Source organism: Heterocephalus glaber, unplaced genomic scaffold (genome assembly GCF_053883595.1).
Source record: "Heterocephalus glaber isolate CG9 unplaced genomic scaffold, H.glaber_assembly_v1.0 deba00001545, whole genome shotgun sequence".
Taxonomy (NCBI): Eukaryota; Metazoa; Chordata; class Mammalia; order Rodentia; family Bathyergidae; genus Heterocephalus; species Heterocephalus glaber.
In genome coordinates, this window is record NW_028258338.1 from 1,052,690 (window position 1) to 1,078,524 (window position 25,835).

The 25,835-nt window shown below is 38.2% G+C and overlaps 1 protein-coding gene across 5 annotated transcripts in view; it reads left to right on the forward strand.

Moving 5' to 3' along the window:
• Phf8 (PHD finger protein 8) overlaps nt 1-25,835 on the forward strand; it is a 143,808-nt gene that overhangs the window by 35,324 nt on the left and 82,649 nt on the right. For all 5 annotated transcript variants that reach the window (XM_004873522.4, XM_013068783.3, XM_087189640.1 and 2 more), the window contains 3 exons: nt 4,562-4,649; nt 4,993-5,099; nt 20,147-20,238. In XM_004873522.4, coding sequence (XP_004873579.1) covers nt 4,562-4,649; nt 4,993-5,099; nt 20,147-20,238 — 287 coding nt within the window. The remainder of the gene's footprint in view (nt 1-4,561; nt 4,650-4,992; nt 5,100-20,146; nt 20,239-25,835) is intronic.

Sequence of the window (25,835 nt, forward strand, 5' to 3'; positions counted from 1 at the left end):
GGACAGGATTCTCAGCCCCATGACAAGAGATAATGACTGAGAGACTTACATTCTAATCTGTAAATTAGAATCATCTGGGATGAGTGTGGGACATTTATTTCTAAAGAATATGTGCCTGGGCTTTACTCCTGGAATTCTTAGGTCTAGGGTAAGTTTTTATTGTATGTGTTTTGAAAAGTTTCCCAGTTGTCTCAGCCACGGTTGAATTGATGTCTTTATTGAATCTTCATGAACACAGTATGCATCACCATTTATTTCAGTTTTCCTTGATTTCTGTAATCAGCATTAGCATTAAATTTTCTTGAAATGTTTGGTGGAATTCTTCAGTAATATCACATTGACTTAAAGATTCTTTTTTGGGAGGTTTTTCATTAACATTGAATTTCTCTAATCTTTTCAAGGCTATTTCATATTAGATGAGTTGTGGTGTAGTCTGTGCTTTTCAATAAAATGATTTATCTACCTTTTTTTCTTGTGTGGAGCATTGAAGCCAGTGCCTCACACATACCAGCCATACACTCTTTTACTGAGCTAAACCTCCATATCTGTTTTATCTAAATTGTTAAATTTATGTGTATAAGCCAGCTGCAGTGGCACATGCCTGTAGTCCTAGCTACTCAGGAGTCTGAGGTAGGAGGATCACTTGACCTCATGAATTTGAGACCAGCCTGGGCAATATGGAGAGACTGCATTTTAAATAAAAATTTTCTTTAGAATTCATGTGTGTAGAGTTGTTCATAATATTTCTTTATTATCCTTTTCATGTCTTCCAGGTCTTTTGAGATATCCTTTGTTTTATTCCTGGCAATAGTTATTTGTGCCCTTTTGTATGTGTCAATCTTGCTAGAAGCTATTCTTTATTGATCTTTGTAAGAATCACTTTTGTTTCATTAGTTTTCTCTGTTGTGTTTCTGTTTTCAATTTTATTGATTTCTGAATTTATTTTTCCTTTCTGCTTATTTTCAGTTTATTTTGCTCTCCTTTTTCTGGTCAAGATAGGTTAGATTATTGATTTCAGACTTTCCTAATGTAAGCATTTAGTGCTATAAATTTCCCTCTCAGCATTTATTTAGCTGTGGCATACACATCTTGGTATATTTTTAGTTTCATCTAGTTAAATGTACTTTTGAAAAAATTGAGATGTAATTCACATACTATCAAGTTTACGCTTTAAGGGTATAATTCAGTTGCTTTTAGTGTATTTATAAGGTTATGCAGCCATTACTGCTATTACCAGAAAATGTTAGATGTTACTTCTTATTCCTCCCTCCTCTCAGCCCCTGGCAACTACTTTTGTATTACTTTGTTTATGAATTTGCCTGTTATGAATATTTCATATAAATGGAATCATGTAATATGTTGTCTTTTGTGTTTGGCTTCTTTCACTCAGCATGTATTCAAAAATTCATGTTACATTTATCAGTGCTCCATTCTTTTTAATGGCTGAATAATATTACAAAATCTAAAACGTTTTGAGCACCAGTGTGATGCTACAAATGGAAAATTTCATACCTGACTTTATATGATAGGTCATAGTCAAAAGACAGGTGCACTAAAAGTATTCTATAAAATTTATCTCAGACTATGTGTAGAAGGTATATATAAATCATAAATAAATTTCATGTCTAGACTTGGTTCCAATGAGAGTATCTCATTGTACAAATGTGAATATTCCAAAATCTCAAAAAAATCTGAAATCTAAAACAGTTTTCATCCCAGACATTTCAGATAAGGGTTACTCAACCTGTACTTTCAGTTTTCTTGGGGATATACTGTACTTAGGAGAGGAATTGCTGGGTCATATAACTGTCTTTTTGAGGAACTGCCTGTTTCAAAAACAGTTGGATGCACTATTTTACACTACTGATAGCAACACACAAAGGTGCACATTTCTTTATAACCTTCTCAACACTTACTGCTATTTGTCTTTATGATTATAATCAGCCTAATGGGTATAAAGTGGTATCTCTGAGGCTTTGACTTCTATTTCCCTTATTACTATTGATGTTGCATATCTTTCCATGTACTTGGACATTTGTGTATCTTTTTTGCATATGAAATGTCTATTCAGATCCTTTGCCCATTCTTTAGGTTGTCTTCTATTGAGTTGTAAGGATTCTTTATAGATTTTTGGATACTGGATTTGATTGCATATATGATTTGAAAATATTTTCTATGATTATTGGAGTTGTCTTTTTGTGTTCTTGTCCAATGAATTTTGATGTTCAGTTTATCTCTTTTTAAAGTTTTTAGGTTATCTTTTTTTTTTTTTGTACCAGGATCGAACTTTTTAAAGTTTTTATTGTCTATGGAACTGTTGGCTTACTTCAAGGTTGTAAAGATTATATCTGTTTTCCTCCTAAGTGTTTTATAGTTTTAATTATTATTTTTTTTTTTGTGGTACCGGGATTGAACTCAGGACCTTGCGCTTGCAAGGCAGGCATGGTGCCACTGAATCCCCAGCCCTAAAATTTTAATTCTTTACTTTTTTTTATTTTGTTTTTTTGTATTTTGAGATAGGATCTCACTCACTATGAAGCCCAAGCTGGCCTTGAATTCATGGTGATCCTTCTGCCTCAGCCTCCCAAGTGCTGGGATTACAGGCATGTGCTACTTTTTTTTGATTTTCTTTTTTTGTGACATGATCTCTCTGTGTAGTTCAGGCTGCCTTGAACTCACTATGTAGCCCAGGCCAGCCTCTTCCTGCTTCAGCCTCCTAAGTGCTGGGATTATAGGCATACGCACCAACACACCTAGCCAGTTTTAATTTTTACACTTATATGTTTCACCCAGTTTGAGTTAATTTTTGTATATGGTATCAGAATCTGCTTCCCTTCTTTTAGATGTAGATACCAAGTCCTGGAGCGTTTGAAAAGACTGTTCTTTCCCTTTGAATTGTCTTGGCATTCTAGCAAAAAATCAATTGACCATTGTTATATTGGTGTATTTCTAGATGTCTTGCTGCTGGGACAAAATACCCAAAACCCACAGGTTAAAGGAGGAAAAGTTTATTTCAGCTCACAATGTATAGAGGTTTCAGTTCATAGTCAGCTGGATTCAGGGTAGGGCAGCATGGCAGAGGGGTATGGCAGAAGAGAAACAGTCCATAGCAGGGCAGGCAAGAGGCAGGAAGCAGTGAGCCTACCTTCCTTCTTTCCCTTTATATTCCATCCAGCCTATCAGCCTATTTGTTGGTGCCACCCATGCCCAAGATGAGGCTTCCCCCTTTGGTTTAGTATGGTTGTGGGTGATTGAATTACCAATCAATGGACTAATCCAGTTACCATGCACCCAAAATCCAGTATCACACAACCATGATCCAGCCATTTCCTAAAAGCTCCACCTATGAGTGCATGAGGCCTTGGGGGGACATCTACATGTAAGTCATAACACTAGACCTTGAATTTTATTCCATTGGTGTGTATCCTTAGGACAATATCACACTATCTCAATTATGTATTTGTAATAAGTTTTGAAAGTGTGAAATATCGGTTCTCTAAGTTTTTTTTTCAAGATTATTTTGGCTATTCTAGATTTCTTGAATTTTCATATGAATTTTAGGTTAAGCTGTTTTATAGGTTTTTAGTAGTTATTCTAGTTATTTTTATTTGCTGTAGTTTTTTAAATGATTGCTTTAGTTATTGACATTGTACCCACAGAGCATATCATAGTCTATTGGTATTTATGTTTTACTAGTTTGAAGGAAGTGTTTTGGCCTCTTATATTTTCTGAAAGAGTCTCAAGGAGCCCAAGGAATCCCTAGATGACACCTAGGGAACAGCTGGTGTGAAAAACCCAGTTTGGACTATTATCGCAGCCAACATAATAGATAATGGTTGGAGAAGAGGCAATGAATATGGGAGAAACTTAAGAAAAAAATTATAATGTCACAGAAGGTTGGAGATTAAGGTCAAGGAGAATAATTATGTTCCAACTGGGTACAAGCTCTACAACCAACCTATTGAAAAAGATATTTAGCTGAGAAATGGCACAGTTGAACCCAGGTCTGTCCAGCACAAAAACTTCTTGTTTTGCCCAAGGTAGAGTTAGAAGTAGTTATGGCAAGGAGATGATGTCCTCAGAAGCAAGAGAGAGGTTTGTTAAGGCAACAGAATGATTTTTGAAGTGGGCAGTATGGAAATGGAAGAAGTTTATTAACCCCAGAGGTTGATTCAGTTCAGGGTTATAATGATGGCAGACCAGGCCAGTTGGGTGTTGGGATAGAGAAAGAACTAAGAATGTTAAGTGTCCCTGCCAGTCCTTTTTTTGTGTGTGTGGTGCTGGGGAAACTAGGGCCTTCACTACAAGCTACATCTCCAGCCCTTTTAATTTTTTTTTTTTATTCTGAGATAGAGTCTCACTAAGTTGCCTAGGCTGGGCCTGAACTTGCAGTCTTCCTGCCTTAGCCTCCCAGAGTGCTGGGATTATATGTATGTGCCACTATGCCCAACTTCGAAGCTAACTGTTCCAAAGGAGTTGAGGTTGAGCTAAATAGGCAGTGGAGTTGTTCAGAGAAAGTGAGGCCCTCTGCTAACTATAATTTTGCCTTGTTACACTGCAGGATGGATTCATGCTGTGCTGACCCCTGTGGACTGCCTTGCCTTTGGAGGGAACTTCTTACACAGCCTTAACATTGAAATGCAGCTCAAGTGAGTTCTGAAGTTGGCCATTCCTGTCTGCTAGTCCTTAGGCTCTCTTCTAGAGTGAGGAATGCAGCATAGTAGGAGGCAAGACAATTAGAAAGGAATGAATCCTGCTTCCTGTTGATGTTTAGTTTGAGGATTAACACCTTTTCCTCACTTAGTAGTTATGTGATTTTGGCAAGTCATATAACCTTTGAGCTCAAAGTTTTCTAATGTATTAAAGTAGCGTCTAACAAGATCATTGTCAGGGTTGGAGATAGTGGTTGGATAGCATCCAGAGTAGTAACTGATACACATAGTAGGTACTCAGTAAATGGATGATTCTTGTTGCTATTTCTCCTCCTACTAGAGCATATGAGATTGAGAAGCGGCTGAGTACAGCAGACCTCTTCAAGTTCCCCAACTTTGAGACCATCTGTTGGTATGTGGGAAAGCACATTCTGGACATCTTTCGAGGTATGGAGCCCTTTGTCAGTTGTTCCTTTTTCTCTGTTCTCTTTGGGGCATGGAAGCCTGGGAAGGTGAGAGGGAGGATTACTATATAACTATTACTTCGGTCAAGATATAGGGCCCTTTCATCATGAAGATCTATTCGTTATGTACATCAAAACATCATGTTGTATACCTTAAATATATACAGTAAAAACATTACTATTTAAAATGTCTCTAATGCTGTCCTTTAGTACTTTCACCCACTTCTTTGCCTGTGTCATCCGTAACTTCTTTTTAAAAAATTTTATTAGTATATGTTTGCAATTCATGAAATTTATAGTCATCTTGAGGAATGGTTATGTGTACATAGTACAGCTTTCTTTTTAAAATCCCATTCCCCTTCATTCTCTCTTTCTGCTTCCCAGGTTCCCCTAGCCCCTTTTTATACTTGTTGATATTATTTGTCTTAGCTCATGTTATGACATAAAGTGTTTACATTAATTGGGGTTATTAGGTTCCTGTTCATGACACATCTGTATTTCTCTCATTTCCCATTCTCCTCCTCCTCACCCCTTGCCCTTGTTCCTTTGGACCACTTCCCTATTACAAGAGATCTATCCCCTTGTCCCTTTCTATCCATCTTTTATAATTTTCTATGTTTGTACTTTGCCTTACTCAAATGAGAAATACCATACGGTATTTCAGCTTGTCTGTCTGGTTTATTTCACTCAACATTTTATTTTCTAGGTGCATCCATTTTTCTGCAGATGTCTCAAATGTGTTTATAGCCGAGTAGTATTCCATTATACATAAATACCACATTTTTAAAATCTAATTGTCTATTGATGGGTATACAGGCTGCTTCCAGGATTTAGCTACTTTTTATTGTTCTGCTATAAACATTGGTATGCATGTATTACTGTAGTATGATGACTTAAGCTCCCTGGGGAAGATACTGAGCGGGGAGATAGCTGGGTCATATAGAATTTCTAATTTTAGTTGTTTGAGAAATCTCCATACTGATTTCCATAAGTGGTAATCTTTTTTTTTTTTTTTTTTTTTTTTTTTGTACCAGGGATTGAACTCAGGACCTTCCACTTGCGAGGCAGGTGGCGGAACCACTGAGCTAAATCCCCTGTCTAATAAGTGGTAATTTTGGTGGAAGGCAGGAGAGTTCCTCTTTTACCATAGCCATGCCAGCACTTGTTATTGTTTTATTTCCTAATGATTGCCATTCTTTCTGGAGTAAGATGGAATCTTAGCATTGTTTTAATTTGCATTTCTCTGATGGCCAGAGATGTTAAACAATTTTTCATATATTTATTGACCATTTGTATTTCTTCCTCTGTGAAGTAGCTGTTCATTTCTCCAGCCCATTTCTTGACTGGGCTCTTTAATTTTAGGTGGCTTAGGTTTTTTGAGTTCTTTGTGAATTCTAGATATTAGTCCTCTATCTGAGGAGTAGTTGGCAAGTTTTTTTTCCCATTCTGTAGGTCTCTTCACTACTGATTGACTCTTTTGCTGTACAGAAGCTTTTTAGTCTGATATAATCCTATTTGTTGATTCTTGCTGTTATTTCTTGTGCGATTGAGGTTCTGTTTAGAAAATCCTTTCCTACACTGTGTCTTCAAGTGTTTTACCGATTTTATCTTCCAGAAGGTTTAATGTTTCTGTTTTAATGTTTAGATCTTTGATCCATTTTGATTTTAATTTAGTATTTCGTGAGAAATAATGGTCTACTTTCATTCTTCTACAGATAACCAGGTTTCCCAGTAAAACTTGTTGAATAGGCTGTCTTTCCTTCAACATATGCTTTTGGCCCTTTTGTCAAAGATCAAATATTTTAATATGTCTGGGGAGGTTTCTGTATCCTCAGTTCTGTTCCATTGATTCCATGTCTGTCTTTGTTCTAGTACCATGCCATTTTTATCACTATTTTTTTATATAGTATAGTTTGAAGTTAGGTATTGCTATGCTGCCTGCTTTGCTCTTATTGCCCAGAGTTACTTTTGCTATTCTGGGTCTCTTCTAGCTTCATGTGAATTTAAGGATTGTTTTATCTAGATCTGTAAAGTATGCTGTTGGTATTTTGATTGGGACTGCATTGAATTTGTATAAGTTTTAGAAATATGGTCATTTTGACAATCTTTGTTCCTATCCAGGAACAAGGGACATCTTTCTATTTTCTGATGTCTTCTTCAGTCTCCTTCAGAGTACTGTATTTTTCTTTGTAGAGGTCTTTCACTTTCTTGGTTAGGTTAATTCCTCGATATTTCATTTTTCTTGAAGCAACTGTGAATGGTATCATTTTCATAATTTCCTTCCCATCAAATTCATTGTTGGTATACACAAATGCTAATGTGTGTTGATCTTGTATCTTGCTACTTTGCTGAAGTTGGTTGTTAATTCTAAGAGGTTTTTGGTGGCGTTCTTTGGGTCTTCTATGTAGACTATCATGTCATCTATAAATAATGATAATTTGAGTTCTTCCTTTCCTATATGTATTCCTTTTATTTCTTTCTCTTGCCTAATTGCTCTGGCTAATTCTAGTACTGTGTTGTATAGAAGAGTGATAGTGGACATTCTTGTCTTGTTCTGTTTTTTGGGGGGAGGGGGTGCTGGGGATTGAACTCAGGACCTTGCGTTTGTGAGGCAGGCGGCGGCACCACTGAGCTAACTCCCTGGCCCCTCTTGTCTTGTTCTTGATTTTAGGAGGAATGCTTTTAGATTTTCCCCCATTTAGTATGATGCTGGCTATTGGTTTGTGATAAATAACCTTTATCATATTCAGGTATGGTCCTTCTATACCTGTTTTTTTCAGGGTTTTTATGAAGGGGTGTTGGATTTTGTCAAAAACCTTTTCTGCAGCTATTGATGTGATCATGTGGTTTTGACCTTGCTCCTACTCAAGTGATATATTTATTGACTTACCTATGTTGAACCATCGTTGCATCTCTGAGATGAAACTTACTTGAGCATGATGTATCATCTTTTTTTTTTTTGGTATGGGAATCGAACTCGGGACCTTGCACCTGCAAGGCATGCGGCGGAACCATTGAGCTAAATCCCTGGCCCTGTATCATCTTTTTGATGATGTGCTGCATTCTATTTGCTAATATGTTATTGAGGAGTTTTGCATCTATGTTTGTTAAAGAATTTGGCCCATACTTCTCTTTTTTAAGTTCAGTCTTTATCAGGTTTTGGGGTCAGGCTTGTACTGGCTTCCATAAATGAATTTGGGAATACTCCATCCCTTTCAATTTCTTTGAAGAGCTAGAGGAGTATTGGTGATAATAACATCCTTAAAGGTTTTATAGAATTCAGTAGTGAATCCGTCAGGTCTTGGGCTTTTCTTAGTTGGTAGATTCTTGATTACTGAGTCAATGTCATTCCTTATTAGTGGGTTGTTAAGCATATTTATGTCTTCTTGGGTTAGTTTTGGTAGTTTGTATATATCTAGGAATCTGTCCATTTTTTCAAAATTTGCTAATTTGTTGGAATGTAATTTTTTTTTTTTTTTTTGTACCGGGGATTGAACTTGGGTCCTTGTGCTTGCGCAGCAGGCATCGAAACCACTGAGCTAAATCCCTGGCCCGGAATGTAATTTTTTGAACTATTTTCTGGATTTTGACATTATGTTTTGATTTCACCTTTTTCATTTCTAATTGCATTGATTTAAGTCTTTAATCTCTTTTTCTTGGTAAGTATAGCTAAGGGCTTATCTATTTTAGTTATTCTTTTGAAGAACCAGCTCTTAGAGTCATTGATTGTTTATCTTTACAGTTTTTAAAGCCTCAGTTTCATTGATTTCTTCTCTCTTTATAATTTCCCTCAATTTTTTTTCCAGCTGCTTTGTTGTTATTTCTCAATTATCTTAAGATTTCTCATAAGCTTAGTTATTTGGGCTTGCTCTGTTTTTTTGTTGTTGGTTTTTTTTTTTTTTTGGTACCAGGGATCGAACTCAGGACCTTGTGCTTGCCAGGCAGGCACCAGAACCACTGAGCTAAATCCCCAGCCCCAGCTCTGTTTTTTTAATGTGAGCATTGGTTGTGAATTTTCCTCTTAAGACTGCTTTCATAGTGTCCCAGAGGTTTCATTGAGTTGTACAGTCATTGTCATTAATTTCCAGAAATTATTGAATTTCTTCTTTGATTTCTTCTGTGACTCTTTGGTATGTTAATTTTCCATGCGCCTTTATCGTTTCTGAAATTTCTTCTGTCATTGATTTCTATTTTCATTGCACAGTGGTTAGATAGTATGCATGGGATGATTTCAATTCTTTTTTATTTACTTAAGCAGGCTTTGTGGACAAGTATGTGATCTATTTTGGAAAAAGTACCATGTGCTGCTCCAAAGAATGTATACTGTGTTGTAGAGGGGTGGAATACTCTGAGTATATCCATTAAGTTCCGATGTTCAGGGTTGTGGTCCAGCTCTGAACTTTCTTTTATTGGTTTTTTGTTTAGTTGTTCTGTCTCGTTGAGAGGGGGGTTAAAATCCCTTACTATGATTGTGTTAATGTTTATTTGCTCTTTTAATTTCAGCAGTTTTTGTTTTATGAAGATAGGCGCGCCAGTATTATGTTTATCATTGTTATATCTTTTTTTTGGTACTGGGGATCGAACATGGGACCTTGTGCTTGCAAGGCAGCCGCCGGAACCACTGAGCTAAATCCCTGGCCCTTCTATGAATATCTTTGATTTAGATGAGTCTGTTGATTCTGTTGTTTGATCCAGCCTGTCAGTGTGTATCTTTTGATTTGGGAGTTGAGGCCATTAACATTGAGAGTTATTTACTATCATTTACTTCTTTTTTTTTTTTTTTATTTTGGTACCAGGGACCGATCTCGGGTCCTTGTGCTTGCCCAGCAGGCGAAACCACTGAGCTAAATCCCCGGCCCTTCATTTACTTCTTTATCTGTTGATATCACTTGTTTTTCTTTTCCTGAATTTTTTTTTGTTGCTGTTTATTCATTGACCTCACTAGCTTCCTCTGTGTTTCTCGATGTGTCCAATTGGTTGTTTCTGTTGGGCATGTTCTTGAGCATTTTCTCTAGAATTGGTTTAGCACTCATGTATCTTCTGAGCTGGTGTTTTTCATCTATTTGGAAGGATCGCTTTGCTGAGTAAGTTCATCTTGGTTGGAAGTTACTTGCTCTTATGGCTTGAAATTCTTCACTCCAAGCTCTTCTGATCTCCAGGATTTGTGCTGAAAAGTCTGTTTCTAATTGGTTTACCTTTATATGTGTTTTTTTGTTTTTCTCTGGCTACCTTTAAAATTCTGGTTTATTGCTGAGTATTTGTGAATTTAATGAGGATATGCCTTGGTGAACTTCTTTCATCATAATTGTTTGGTGTTCTTTGTCGCTTATTTGTATTTTAAAATATTTTATATTTGGGAAATTTTCTTCCATAATTTCTGTAAGCATGTTAGTGAATCCATCTGTGCAATCTTCTAGATTTTCTCTTAACTCCAATTAGCCTTGGATTGGTCTTGTCATCTAGTAGCTGTTGGATAGTCTTCTCTTGCGCTCTTATTTTCTTTCTTGGTTCTTTGAGCTGTATCACATTGTGTTCAGATACTGTGTCTTCACATTAGTGGTCATTTCTGCAATGTATGAATTCTGTACTGTTTTTTATTTATTTTATTATTTATTTATTTATTTTTAATTTTATTTATTTTTAAAATTTTTTATTTCTGTACTGTTTTTTATTTCAGGTATTTGTCTGACATGTTTTTGAGGATTCCATATCCTTATTGAATCTTTCGTTCAAAGTTTAGATTATTTTGCTTAGCTCGTCTAGTTTTTTTAATCTATTTCCTGAGGTTCACCATGGGCATATTGAGTGTAATGGCTGTAAACTTTTGGTTCATTTCCTCTTTGAACTCATCTATTTTCTTCATCCCTTGTAAGAACTTTTCATAGATTTCTGCTCTCTGATATTTTCTTTTCCTCCCTTTGTGACTTGCTCTGCCTTGAGGAAGTTGAAGGGATTCGGAGATCTTCTATTTCCTTTTTCCCCCATTCTCCTACTTATATCTGTGTTTATTTATTTGTATCTTTTAAAAAAATTTTTGTGTCCCCCCCTTTTTTCTCTTCCCTTTTTTACTGCAAGTTGGGGATTAGAGAAATGAGGAGAGTTTGTGGCTTTTATGGAGCTTTATGGAGCTTATATAGAGTAGGATGTTGCCTCTCTTGAGTAATTTTCAACTTTGTATGTCCAGTGCTAGTATTACTCCTTCTATAATTTGCCTTATGTGATTTTTGACTCTGTTCCTATGCTTTGCTGAAAGAATTGCTTCTATTTATAACAATATCCACAGATTCAATCTTACATCTATATGATAGTCCTTTCAATTACTCTTCCCCGCTTTGTCTATTTTCTAGGCACATTATGACAGTTTGTTGTTTGTTGTTGCTCTGCTGTGGGGTAGGTGAGGTGGGCTGGGGAGAATGGGACGTGTTTAGATGAGTAGTGTTAGGCACTAAGGGGGAGGTTTGAAAAGGAGACTAATGATAGATGAGAAGAAAAGATTGATGTGGGTTCTGATTTTATTGGGCTACTTTTAGTTGAACTGAAGGTTTAGTACTGAGAAGTTTCAGAGTATATTTTGTGGGGGCAAGGGTGAGATACACATGAAAGGGTATTCACTTTGTGATTGAGGAAAGCTATATGGTTATCGAAACTTGCTTATAGGGAGGACAATAAGCTAGGTAAGATATGGAAGAGCCAAAGACTTAGTATGGGAGGGATTGAGGAATTATACTAGTGAAAATAGGAATGGCTGTGAGGGGGCTTAGTATGATAAATTTTAAAACTGAGGTGGAGTTTATGTGTTTGGAAAAAGAATAAAGATATATGTTAACATTGTTTTGGGAGTTTGATGTAAAGAAACTAGATCAAGAGCTGAGATGAGGAAGAAAAAGAATCTAGACACCTGTTAAGTCAGAGCCAATGAAAGAACAAGTATACAGAGTAACAACCTAATATACACATGAAACTATAAAAGAATATATCCCCACGTTACTAAATAACTCAAGAAACATACAAAAACTTAAACCAATAAGTTGTACAATGGAAACACAAATTGGGTAGATATTCCTATGAGACATTGCATATGTGATTCCCAAGCAGCTTCTTTGCCAGAGAGTCTGAGTGTTCACACCCCAATTAGTCCTCTGACCCCTCCTCTGCAAAACTTGGGTTACCTCAGACTCAGGACCTCTTTCTGCCAGGTTGCAGGCATTTTTGCAGTTTCATGCAGTCTAAGTTCTTGGGTTAGGAACTTTTACTGTCCCTCTCCTTGGGTGTGATTTGGCAAACAAGTTTGCTGGCACTAAATTGTTCACTGAGTCAGGATTATCCCTATAGAATCAATTCCACTACAGCAATAACAGGCTAATCCATTCCAGTGGTATATATCAGGGCTAGTTGAGAAATGTCATATCATAAGACCCAGTTTTGGGTCTCCGTTTAGCAATGGGAACACAGCACCAATGTGAGCCTCCCTCCAGTTCTGTGTAACTCAGAAACTGGAGTCTGATCACAGGAACAGAATCCGTGATCACAAGTCCCTGCCTCTCAGCCTAACTCCCCCTAGTCTGCTCTTCAACTGCTGAGGCAGTATCCCATGAGTGCTCTTTCCTCATCCACTGTGGGAACTTGGCAATGTGAAGCTGCCACCAAGGGGCTGATCTGGGACCGAGATTCCAACACCCAGCCTTTCCCCACAGTAGCGTCCTCGCCAGCACCTGCGCCATGCAACTGTGTCCTGTGGTGCTTGTACCACAGACATTCACCAAATGTTACTTCTGGAGAGCCGCTGGAGAATCAAGTCTCACATTCCTTCTGCTGTCTCCAACTACATAAGAGTCTCCTAGTCTTGATGTTGTTCTCTGTGAGCAGAGAAGTTATTAGTTTCATTGTGCCTTTTGGCGGACAGCCAAAAAGCCACTGTCCACAGTGCCTTGGTTTCTCCTCTGTGACGTGGGCCGCTTCTTCTGTATTGCTTTATCCTATTTTCTTCTCCTCCATCAGGTCCCTTGTTGTTCCTGTGTACCCTCCCTTCACTTTGGTTTCTTTCCAAGCCACTGTCCTCCAGACTTGCCCTGGAGAAGCCGAGCTCCTGGCACTTACTGCTCTGCTGTCTTGTTTCCTATAAATTCTTGAAACTATTAAACTGTCTTCCTCCTCTATGATTTTGTCATTTGAAGAATATTATATAAATGGAGTCATATTCTGTGTGATCTTTGGAGATTTGCTTTTTTATTTAGCATTATGTATAGAAGGGAATGAATTAACCCTTTGTGTTTAATCACTGTGGCTGAGAAAATTGGATCTCAGTGACATTATCCCTATTTCCTGCCAGTTAAGGTCAGAAACTCAATCTGGATTAGTCTACCTAGTTAATGCTTCCCAGGGGATAAGACCTATTCCTGACCATCCTGGCATACTTGTGTTGATTCCTAGGTATCAGCCCACATAGAAGCCAGTTTGCTCAGTTTCTTCTTTCTCGGTCACGTCTGAGATAGAGTAAGCCCCTTGCTTTGGTCAGAGATTGATTCTTAAAGGTGACTTAGCCAGGAGGCACCAGTATGTCAAAGTTTCAAAGAAACTTAGACCCCTCCCAGTACAGTTTTCTTTTTTTTTTTTTAAATTCTTTTATTGGTACATTTTAGGTATACAACACAATTACATTTCTCATTGGGAACTTGTACCTTTACATGATGCATCTTGGTTCTTATTTTTTTCCCATTCCTAGCCCTCCCTTCACCCCCTCCACCTTTCCCTATTTACAAAGACTTTATTTCCATTTTTTCCATTTCTCATCATTTTTGCTTTCCCTTCTTTCCTTTCCCCTGCCCCTCCCACTACCCCTACCACTTTGGACCTTTTCTTCCTATTTTGCATTATTGATTATTCATTCTAATCATTGGTACATTTTAGGTATACAATATAATGACATTCATCGTTGGAAATTTGCACCTTTACATAATCTCTCTTGGTTCTTTTCACCATTGCCCAACCCTCCCTTCAATCCCTCCATTCCCCCCTATTTACAAAGATTTTGTTCCTATTTTTCCATTTTCTCATATTAATTCCATTCCCTTCTTTCCTTTCCCCTAGCCCTCCCACTTCCTTCCCTTTGCCCCTTTTCTTCCTATTTCACATTACCTGTTATACATTTTAGTCCTTATTTACACTTTCCGTTTCTCACACCAGAGAAACTGTTCGGTATTTATACATGTGTGTCCTATTTATTTCACTTAAGAGTATTGCCTCAATGTGCATCCATTTAGCTATAAATGTCTCTAATTTCTCCTTTTTTATGGCTGAGTAGTACTCCATTTTATAAAAAAAACCACATTTTCTATATCCGTTCTCCAGTTGATGGGCATTTGGGCTGTTTTCAACTTTTAGCTATTACAAATTGTGCTGCTATGAACATGGGTGCACATATATCACTGTGGTATGATTCTTTTAATTCTTTGGGGAAGATCCCCAGCAGTGGAATAGCGGGGTCAAATGGGACTTCCAGTCCTAGTTCTTTGAGGTATCTCCATACTGATTTCCATAGTGGTTGCACCAGTCTACACTCCCACCAGCAGTGGAGCAGGGTTCCTCTTTCCCCATAGGCCAGCCAGCACGTTATTGGTTGATTTCATGATAGCAGCCATTCTTTCTGGAGTGAAGTGGAATCTCAGCATTGTTTTCATTTGCATCTCTCGAATGACCAATGATGTTGAACATTTTTTCATGTATTTATTTGCTATGTCTAATTCTTTGTGTGAGAAATGTCTGTTCATTTCAGATGCCCATTTTCAGATTGGGTTTTTAAATTTGGGAGGTCTGATCTTTTTAAGTTCTTTATAGATTCGAGATAGTAGACATTTGTCTGAGGAAGAGCAGGTGAAGATTTTTTCCCACATTGTGGGTTGTCTCTTCACACTGCTGGTGGTTTCTCTTGCTGTGCAGAAGCTTCTTAATGAGAAGAGACCCCACTTGTTGATTGTGCTAGTTCATGGGCAACTGAGGTTTTGTTCATAAAATCTTTTCCTACACCAATGTCTTCAAGAGTTCTACCTAACCTCTGTTCTAGCCAGTTCAGCACTTCTATTTTAATATTTAGATCTTTAATCCATTACAATTTTAGTTTAGTGCATGTTGAAAGATATAGGTCTAGTTTTAATCTTTGACAAGTTGAAACCCAATTTTTCCCTCACCATTTATTAAAGAGGCTATCTTTCCTCCAGTGAGGGTATTTGGCTCCTTTATCGAAGATGAGGTGGCTGAGTGTGTCTGGCGTTGTTTCTGCATCTTCTAATCCGTTCCACTGGTCCTCAGGTCTGTTTCTTTGCCAGTACCATGCTGTTTTTATCACAGTAGCTTTGGTAGTATAGTTGTAAGTTGGGATTGTGATACCCCCTGCCATGTCTCTGTTACCTAGAATTGCTTTTGCTATCCTGGGTCTCTTCTTGTTCCAAATGAAGTTTTGGATTGTTTTCTCAGAGTCTATGAAGTATGCTGCTGGGATCTCAATTGGAATTGCATTAAATCTATATAGCAGTTTTGGAAGTATGGCCATTTTCACTATATTAATCCTTCCTATCCAGGTGCAGGGGATGTCTGTCCATTTTCTGATATCTTCAGTCTCTCTTTTCAGTGTGCTATAGTTTTCAGAGAAGAGGTCTTTGATTTCTTTTGTTAGGTTGATTCCTAGGTATTTCAGTTTTTTGGATGCTATTGTGAAAGGAATTATTTGCCCTATTTCTGTCTCAGTCTGTCATTGGTGTAGAGGAAAGCTATTGATTTTTGTGTGTTGACCTTGTAACCAGCTACTTGACTGAATTTGGTTATTAAGTCTAGAAGACTTTTGGTGGAGTTCTTGGGGTCTTCTATATAGAGTATCATGTCATCTGCAAATAATGACACTTTGACTTCTTCATTTCCTATCTTTATTCTTTTTATTTCTTTCTCTTGGCTAATTGCCGTGGCTAATGTTTCCAAAGCTACATTGAACAAGAGTGGTGCTAGTGGACATCCTTGTCTTGTTCCTGATTTTAGTGTGAAGGATTTCAGTTTTTGACCATTTAGTATGATACTGGCTGTTGGTTTTTCATAGATGGCTTCTATCAGTTTGAGGTAGAGACCATCTATTCCAATTTTTTGTAGTGTTTTTATCATAAATGCATGTTGGATTTTGTCAAATGCTTTTTCTGCATCTATGGAGATAATCATATGGTTTTTGTCTTTGACTCTATTGATATAGTGTATTACATTGATTGATTTTCTTATATTGAACCATCCCTGCATCAGTGGGATGAATTCCACTTGATCAGGGTGTATGATCTTTTTGATGATCTTCTGCATTCTGTTCGCCAGTATCTTATTAAGGATTTTTGCATCTATGTTCATTAGTGAGATTGGCCTATAGTTCTCTTTTTCAGTTGGGTCTTTGTCTGCTTTGGGGATCAAGGTGATGCTTGCTTCCAGGAATGAATTTGGGAGTATTGCTTCCCTTTCAATTTCATTGAAGAGTTTAAACAGTAGTGGCAGCAGTTCCTCTCTAAATGTCTTGTAGAATTCAGCAGTGAAGCCATCAGGGCCCAGGCTTTTCTTAGGTGATAAGTTTTTAATTACATTTTCAATTTCATTGGTTGATATTGGGTCATTTAGAATTTTTAGGTCTTCTTTGTTCAACTTTGGTAATTCATATGTATCTAGGAATCTGTCCATTTCTTCTGTGTTGTCCATCTTATTGGCATATAGGTTCTGGAAGTAGGTATTGATGATCCTCTGGATTTTTGCTGGGTGTGTTGTAATTTCACCCTTTTCATTCCTAATTGCATAGATTTGGGCCTTTTCTTTCCTTTTTCTGATAAGGTTGGCTAAGGGTTTGTCAATTTTGTTGATTCTTTTGAAGAACCAACTCTTGGCTTCATTGATTTTTTTGTATCGTTCTCTTAGTCTCCATTGCATTGATTTCTCCTCTGATCTTTATAATTTCCTCCCTTGTATGAGCTTTGGGGTTGTCCTGCTCTTCTTTTTCTATAAGCTTGAGGTTCAGCATCAGGTTGTTTAATTGGGCTCGTTCTGTTTTCCTAATATGCATCTTCACTGCTATGAATTTCCCTCGTAAGACTGCTTTCATTGTGTCCCATAGATTCCAATATGTTGTATTGTCATTGTCATTTAATTGAAGGAACTGTCTGATTTCTTCTTTAATTTCCTCTGTGACCCATTGGTTATTCAGAAGTGTGTTGTTCAATTTCCACGTGTTTATGAAAATTTTTGAGTTTCTTTTGCTATGGATCTCCAATTTCATCGCACTATGGTCTGATAATATACAGGGGATAACTTCAATTCCCTTGCACTTACTTAAACATGTTCTGTGTGTGAGTATGTGGTCTATTTTTGAGAATGACCCATGTGCAGCTGAGAAGAATGTGTATTCTGATTTTGTGGGGTGGAAGACTCTGTAAACATCTGTTAAGTTCATTTGTTCAAGAGTTCGATTGAGTTCTAGTATTTCATTACTTATTTTTAGTCTAGTTGATCTATTTGTGACAGTGGGGTGTTGAGGTCCCCCACTACAATTGTACTATTGCATATATGACTTTTCATGTCCGTTAGTATTTGTTTTATATAGTTGGGCGCACTGGTGTTTGGTGCATAGATATTTATGATTGTCATTTCTTCCTCTTGGATTCTTCCCTTTCCAAGGATGTAGTGTCCTTCTTCATCTCTCTTAATCAGTGTTGGTTTGAAATCTACTTGATCTTCAAAGAGGATAGCTACTCCTGCTTTTTTTTGGGTTTCCGTCACATGCAGTATTGTTTTCCACCCTTTAACTCTCAGTCTATGAGTTTCCTTTTGAATTAAGTGTGTTTCTTGTATGCAGCGTATTGTTGGATTTTCCTTCTTGACCTATTCTGCCAGTCTATTTCTTTTGATTGGTGCACTGAGACCATTAATGTTGATGGTTATAACTGAAACGTATTGACTTGTTATTGCCATGACTTTTTCTTTTTGTTGGGTTCTCCCCCTTTACATTTAATTTCTTGTCATGCCAGATGGGTTCATTCTGCTTTGCTTCCTGGGGTTGTGATCCTCAATGTCTATTCATAGTATATTGTTTAAAATTCTTTGGAGTGCTGGTTTGGTATTCATGAAGTTTGTAAGGTGCTCTTTGTCATGAAAGTATCTTATTTCTCCATCCATTTTGAAAGATAGTTTTGCAGGGTACATCAATCTGGGTTGGAGGCTGTTTTCTTTTAGGGCTTGGAATATGTCACTCCAAGCTCTTCTTGTCTTGATGGTTTGTGTTGAGAAGTCTGCTGTGATTCTGATGGGCTTTCCTTTGTATGTGATTTGTTTCTTTTCTCTAACTGCTTGTAGAACTTTGTTCTTCTGTTGAGTTTCTGGAATCTTAACAATTATATGCCTATGTGTAGATTTTTTTTGATCAAGGCTATTTGGAGTCCGATATGCCTCACTTATCTGTATGTCAAGCTCTTTTCCCCTTCTTGGGAAGTTTTCTGCCATTACTTCTGTAAAGAGTTTTTTTATGTCGTCTGCACTTTCTCCTCTTCATTGAGCCCAATCAGTCTTATTCTATTCTTCTGTGCCTCGTCTAGCAGCTGCTGCCTTGATTTCTTGTGTTCCCTCATAATTTTGAAACAATTTTTCTTTTCCTGGTCCCTAATTGCAATCTTGTCTTCTATATCTTAAATTCTGTCCTCACATTGGCTCATTCTGCTGTGTAGACTTTCAGTGGAGTTTTTGATCTCCTGGAAATCTATTTGCGTCTGTTTTATGAATTCCATTTTTTTCCTATGTTGGGATTCCAGCATGTTCCTCAGCTCCTCTATAGACTTATTAATCATGTCTTGCACTAGGAGCACAATTTCTCCTGTTATCTGAGAAATTATTTCTGATTTCATTTTTTCCAGATCCCCTTTTGTTGCCAGTTCAGGGGGTCCAGGTGGTTGAGTATCAGAGTGTTCTATCTCATTTCCCTTTGGGGTTGCTGTAGGTGATGTGGAAGTCTGTTTTTGAGACTTATTTATGTGTTTTCTCATTTCGACCGGGGGTGCAGGGGAGGTACTGTTGACACCCACGCGGCTCACCTCCTTTGAGCTGGGAGAGGTGGGATACGGGCCAAGAGTGGCGATAGGGGTGGTGGCCTGGATGCCCCTTCCTCTGGGAGGGGCGGGACAGACAGCGGCCCAAAAGCCCTTTCCTCTGGGCTGGGAGTGGCGGGAGGGATGGTGGCCGGGAAGCCCCTTCCTCTGGACCAGTAGCATTGGGATGGCCAGGAAGCCCCTTCCTCTGAGCTGGGAGTGGTGGGACAGAAGGCAGCCCAAAAGCCCTTTCCTCTGGGCTGGGAGCGGCGGGAGGGCTCCCAGTACAGTTTTCTACTCAATATCTCAAGCCCTTATTCTGCTCCCTAGCTAGACTGTCACTTAAGTATTCAATCATATTCCAGACAACCAACTGATCACTACCTGTCCTGAAGAACATCTTAGTTCTGTAGAAAATTCTTCATAGAGACTAAATCTGGCTGTTAATAATAGTTCCCCCCTGAAATGACACTGAACATAACCATTCTGTCTTGTATATTAATGGCCCTTCAAATATGTAAAAATAGCAATCATGGTCCTCCTGAGTATTCTCATTTTGAGACCCAGGAGGCAGAGTAATGTAAGGAAAGAAGCATAGCTCTCATACTCAAGTAAACATGGTTTCTGTGTTGGCTTAGGTACTTACTACATTTGTGAGTGGTTAGTTGGTCAAGTCTCTCTCATCTTGGAGCTTCAGTTTCCTAAACTCTAAAATGAAGACAGTAATTCCTCGCTTGTAAGTTTTTTATAAGGATTAAATAAAATAATAGTTGTCAAGTGCCTAACATGCAGTAGGTTCTCAGTTTGCGAACACTATTAGAATTACTGAGATCTGGAGTTTTGCTCAGAACCCTGAGCATATTGTCTGTTGCTTTATAGAGATAACAAGTTTTTCGCTTCCCTTGCATGGCTTCATTAACACTGTTTTTTTTCTTTACCCTTTTAGGTTTGCGAGAGAACAGGAGACACCCTGCATCCTACCTGGTCCATGGTGGCAAAGCATTGAATTTGGCCTTTAAAGCCTGGACAAAGAAAGAAGTAAATTTTCTTTTCTTGTCTCATCTCGTCTCATCTCATCTCCTGTCATCTCCTGTCGTCTCCTTTCGTCTCCTGTCTCTTCCTTTCCTCCCTTCCTCCCTCCCTCCCTCCCTTCCTCCCTTCCTCCCTTCCTCCCTTCCTCCCTTCCTCCCTCCCTTCCTCCCTTCCTCCCTCCCTCCCTTCCTCCCTTCCTCCCTTCGGTCTCCCTATGTAGTTCAGGCCTTGTTATGTAGTTCAGGCTGGCCTTGAACTTACTATGTAGCCCAGGCTGGCCTTGAACTTGCAGCAGTCCTCCTGCCTCAGCCTCTCAAGTGCTGGGATTATAGGCATGTGCCATCATGCCCAGCTAAGAAGTAAATATTCTTATTTCCCTACCTCCTCAGGAGTTCTACTGTCCATAGACATTGGCATTGGAATATGCTTTGGAGAGATAGAAAAGATAAGAGGCTTGGGATCTGGGTGAAGAGTAGAAGACTATACTAAGATTCTTTGGATTATATTTTTAAACTTTTTTTTCTTGTATACTGCGTATTGTAGGGTTTTGTTTCTTGATCCATTCTGTCAATCTGTGTCTTTTGATTGGGAAATTTAGACCATTCATATTGAAAATTTTTACTGAAAGATACTGACTTATCCTTATCATTGTTTTATTTTTCTATTGCTGATTTGCTGTTTTTTCTGTCCTTTCTGGTTAACTGCTCACCCTGTCTGGTGTATTCATTATATTAGATTTTTTGGCATTTGTTGGTTTCATTGTCTCTTTTTAGGATATCCTTGAGAATTTTTTGTACTGCTGGTTTGCTGGTCATGAATTTCTTGAGGTGCACTCTGTCATGGAAAGAGTTTATTTCTCCATCAATTTTGAAAGATAGTTTTGCAGGATATATAAAAGTTGTTTTCTAGTAGGGCTTGAAACACTTCACTCCAAGCCTTACTGGCCTTAAAGGTTCTAAATTGAAGTCTGCTATAATTCTGATGGGTTTACTTTTATGATTCATTGCTTTTCTCTATCACCTTTTAAGATTCTGTCCCTTGTTGGACTTTTGGTATTTTGACTATAATGTGACATGGAGAGATTCTCTTTTGATCATGTCTGTTTGGAGTTCTGTATGCCTCACTTATCTGTATGTTTAATCTTTCCCTATATTTGGAAATTTTTCTGCTATGGTTTCTGTAAAGAGGTTAAAGCCCTTTGTCCTGTCTTCTGATTTTTTGCTTATTCCAATTAATCTTAATCTCTTTTTTGAAATGGTAGCAAAGTTTTATGAAAAGGAAGAAAAGAAACAGGCTCTGCAGAGTGAGTGTGGTCCAAGTAATAGTAGGAAAAGAAGTACACCATACAGTGTGAGGGTGGGCCATCATGCAAGATTAAGCAGTGGCCAATCTTAGTCGTCTTTGTATCATCTAGCATTTTTGGATCCATTATTTGTGTTCTCATTTTTAAGGTATCCAATTAATTGGAATAATTGTCTTTGAAGACATCCCTGTCTTCTAATTCTGATACTGTATCCTCAAATTGGTCATTTCTACTGCCCATACTTTCAGTAGAGGTTTTAATGTCCTGGATTTCTGGGATGCTTTTCATGGCCTCTTATTTCTTTGCTAAACTAGTCATTCATGTTCTATATCTTTTTTTTCCTGCTTAGCTAGCTTTGTATTAGTGTCTTCTGTAAGCTCCTTGATTGTTTTAATACTTCCGTTATCTACTTAGTTATATCTTCTGTGATCCCGCTGAGCACCTCATCGATCTGTTTTTAATCTCCTCTGTTATCCTTTTCCAATAATTTGGGTGTGTGACTCGTTTTACTCCCCCTTGATGCCCCCAGAATTGGCTTTGTGGAGTGCGGAGTTTTGGGTGGCAGTTTTGTGGTTTTTTTGCCTTGTCTAATCATGTTTCTATTGTTTTCTGTTTGTTTATTTTGGTTTATCCTTAGATTTGCAGCACTTATAGTGGAAAGACTTTAGTACTAGCATGGAGATCTCTTTAGTCTGCTTTTCAGTGATACATTCTAGGCGTGGCTTAGTCTTTTGCCTCTGTCCCAAGATCTGACCACCTGTGTTAATTTGAGAGGGGAAGATGCAGTGCAGTTGACCCAACACCCTGTTCTTTGGGAACGGACTACAATATTGGTAATGTCATAAAGGTAATCCAGGTGTTGGCATATAAAGAAAACTCATGAATAGCTACAATTATGTAACTCTGGCAGTATCAAGCAAATCATCAAAAGTAATAGTATCCAAGACAATTTGTAAATTGACATACAATAAGAACCAATAATGTAGCACCCTTAACCATAGAAAAGAAATCAATAATTATAGTATAAACACTAAGAAAACCCAGATATTGACATACAACAAATATGTACTAAATGCAACAACTATATCTCTGCTAATGATAGAAAGGAATTCAGCAGTAAGAACATAGCATTAACTCTCCATCTAAAGATTAATAAAGCTTAATGGTATTAAAGTATTAAATATGTAAGGGGTTGGGAATGGGAGAATGCAAGAGGAAAAATTTGAAAAATTAAACAATGGGAGATGAGAAAGAGAAAAGAGAAGTGAGACAAAGGAGTCTATTAAGAAATAGAAGGGTATTTATAGAATTAGATAAAGGTAACAGAGAAAAAGACCAAATGAGAAATAGAAGATAATAGAAAAAAGGGAGGAAAGAAGAAAAATAATAGAACGAATATAAGAAAAAAATTGAAAAAGAAGGGAAATGAGGGGAAAAAAGAAGTAAAAGAAAAAAAAACAAAACAAGGATGAAGGACAATGGAAAAGCCCCCAGACCCCAGTAAACCAGTGAAGAAGAAAGAAGGAAGAAAAAAAGAGTTCAAACAGAAAAGTATTCTTTGTACTTTTTATTTTTTAAACTTATTTTAAATTTTATTTATTTATTTTTAGTACTGGGGATCGAACTCAGGACCTTGCGCTTGCGAGGCAGGCAGTGCAACCACTGAGATAAATCACCGGCCCTATTTATTTATTTTTTTGAGACAAGGTCTCACTATGCCATTCAGGCTGGGCTTGAACTCACTATGTAGCCCAGGCTGGCCTCAAAACTCAGCAATCCTCCTGGCTCAGCTTCCACAGTGCTGGGATTACAGGCATGTGCCACTATGCACTGCCATCTCTGTACTTTTGAATGGGTGGTTTTCTTTCTGAATCTGTAGTTTTGTAGTCTAGCAATTTATGGTTTTCTCTGCTTACCCTTACAGCCTGTGGGTTTGTGAGGTTCCCATACATTTCAGAGGCCCCTCTATGTAGTCCACTGTTGTGACAGTGTCCAAGTCAAGACATATCCCTGCTCTCGCCAGTAGATAAGGAAAACAATTAGACCTCAGATTTGTGATGGGTGTAGACAGTAGGGCAAAGGCTCATGTACTTAATTTTGACACTTTCAGACCCAGCACAACTCAACCCTGGCATGTCCTCCCACCTTGGGGCATGAGGTGTGTGTCTTCCCAGTCCAAGCTCAAATCCCTTAGGGGTTCTTTTTCCAGCCCACCCCTTATCCACAGCTATCTTCTTGTGGCTGTCTCTCATGCAGTCACTGTGGGTGGGTAACCCTCAGAAGTCTGTAGTGAAGACATCTCCCAGCTGTTCTGAGTCCTAGATTTATACAATCAATCCCTTCCTGGAATAATGCCCCACCAAGCATTCTCCAGCACTATGGCGAGTGCCTGCTCTCGGATCCCTGTCTGGCTGTTGCCTGCTGTGTTGAGGGAGGAGAGTTCAGATTGTTTCTCTGCATTGTGATCCATCTTTCAAACTTCTCGGTTTCTCTCTATTTCCTCCCCACTTTGTTATTTTCTAGTGTTTGGATTCCAGATCTTGGAGAGGCTTAATTTTTCTGTCACCCACCACTCTACCAGTTTGAATCTCTCTAAACCTTTCTTTCTGAATATAAAAAGAAATATGTAATTACTCTAGAGAATTAAAAAATATAGAAGAGGGCCGGTGTAATGGAGCATACCTACAATCCCAGCACTCCGGAGGCTGAGGCAGGAGGATTGCTAGGAGTTCAAGCCCAGCCTGGGCTATAAAGTGAGTTCAAGGCCAGCCTGAACTACACAGCGAGACCCTGTCTTAATCAAAATCAATCAAACAAAAAATAGAAGAATGTAAAGAAGGAAAAACATCTTTAATTTTAACTCTGAGAAGAAACTACCATTAATGTTTGGGTATATTTTCTTCTGGTATTTTTTATGTGCATTTAAACAATGTAATTGCTGTTGCACTGTATGTTAAATTTTTTATCTGAATGTATTAGCTTAATTTTCCTTTGTCACCAGAATTCTCCATAAACCTTTAGTAGTTAAAAAATACTCTTTTCCTTGGGTGTACCATCTTTACCTATCCACTTGATTATTTTTGCTTCCTTTTCATGTGTTTATTTGTAGGGATGTAGTTATAGATAATTATATAGTAAATGTTTGTATGCATCAGTCTTTGTTCCTCATCTCTTGGTTGTTCCTTCAGGATAGAGTTCCTTTTTTTTTTGGTACGGGGGATCGAACTCGGGACCTTGCGCTTGCAAGGCAGGCGCTGGAACCACTGAGCTAAATCCCCGGCCCCAGGATAGATTTCTTGTAAGAGAAATTGCTAGTTTATAAAAATTTATAAAGCACAAGGCTCTTGGTGCATACTGCCAAATTGGGTTTTTTAGATATCCATCTACCCAACTGAACACTAAACAGGTATAAAAGAGAATAAGAAAGCTGTCTGTCTCCTGAAATACCAATACATATTCAAGGTTCAGATATTCTATAGATTCCTTCCCTTGCATGCAGTGACGTAAGGGGAACTTTCATTCACTGCAGGCTTAACCCATACAATGTCTCTATTTCCTGTTGCCAATTTTTCCCTCATATATTTTTGAATGCCATCTTTTGGGCCTTCCCTTGCTGCCTTGAGTCATCTGCACCTGGGCCTTAGCCTGGGATTCTGTTTCTCTACATCCTTCATGTGTGGCTGCTTTTAGTATGTCCCTGACTTCTCTCATGAATGAACTGCAGAGTGACTGTGTTCCAGCAACACTAAAATGGAAGTGGTTGAGTGGATCCTAACTTCTCATGCCCCAAGTCATGACCCCAAGGACCAAGGAATGGCCCCAGGGAGCATGGCTGAAGGGAGCAGAGAAGAGTAGGACACAGTTCTGAGGAGCCCACACTTATGGAAAAAGACTTTTGTGAAGTTCAGATGATGTGCATGAGAGGCATTTGTTCCCTCCTTTTCCAGAGCTTCTGGTATGGGAGGGAGACATTAAGATTATCCAGCAGGGGTTCTTAACTTCCCACCCAGCCACCAAAATTAATTCCTGATAGATTAAAAGAGTTAAAGGGAAAAAGAATCAAACCATGTGAAAAAAGAACAAAATGCTGTGAAGTTTACCAGTCCTCTGGACACAGAGGTGAAGTGAAGGTGATAGAAGAAATCACAAAGAAAAACCTTGCAAACATTAGAAGGATGGCAAACAAGTTAAAAGAGACACAACTCTGGGTTGCTGTTGAGTTAGCTGTGGGACTATAGCTGCTCAGCCAGCACTTTCTGTCTTCACAAGTGGAGGGGCTGGTTTGTCACCATTGATCTCC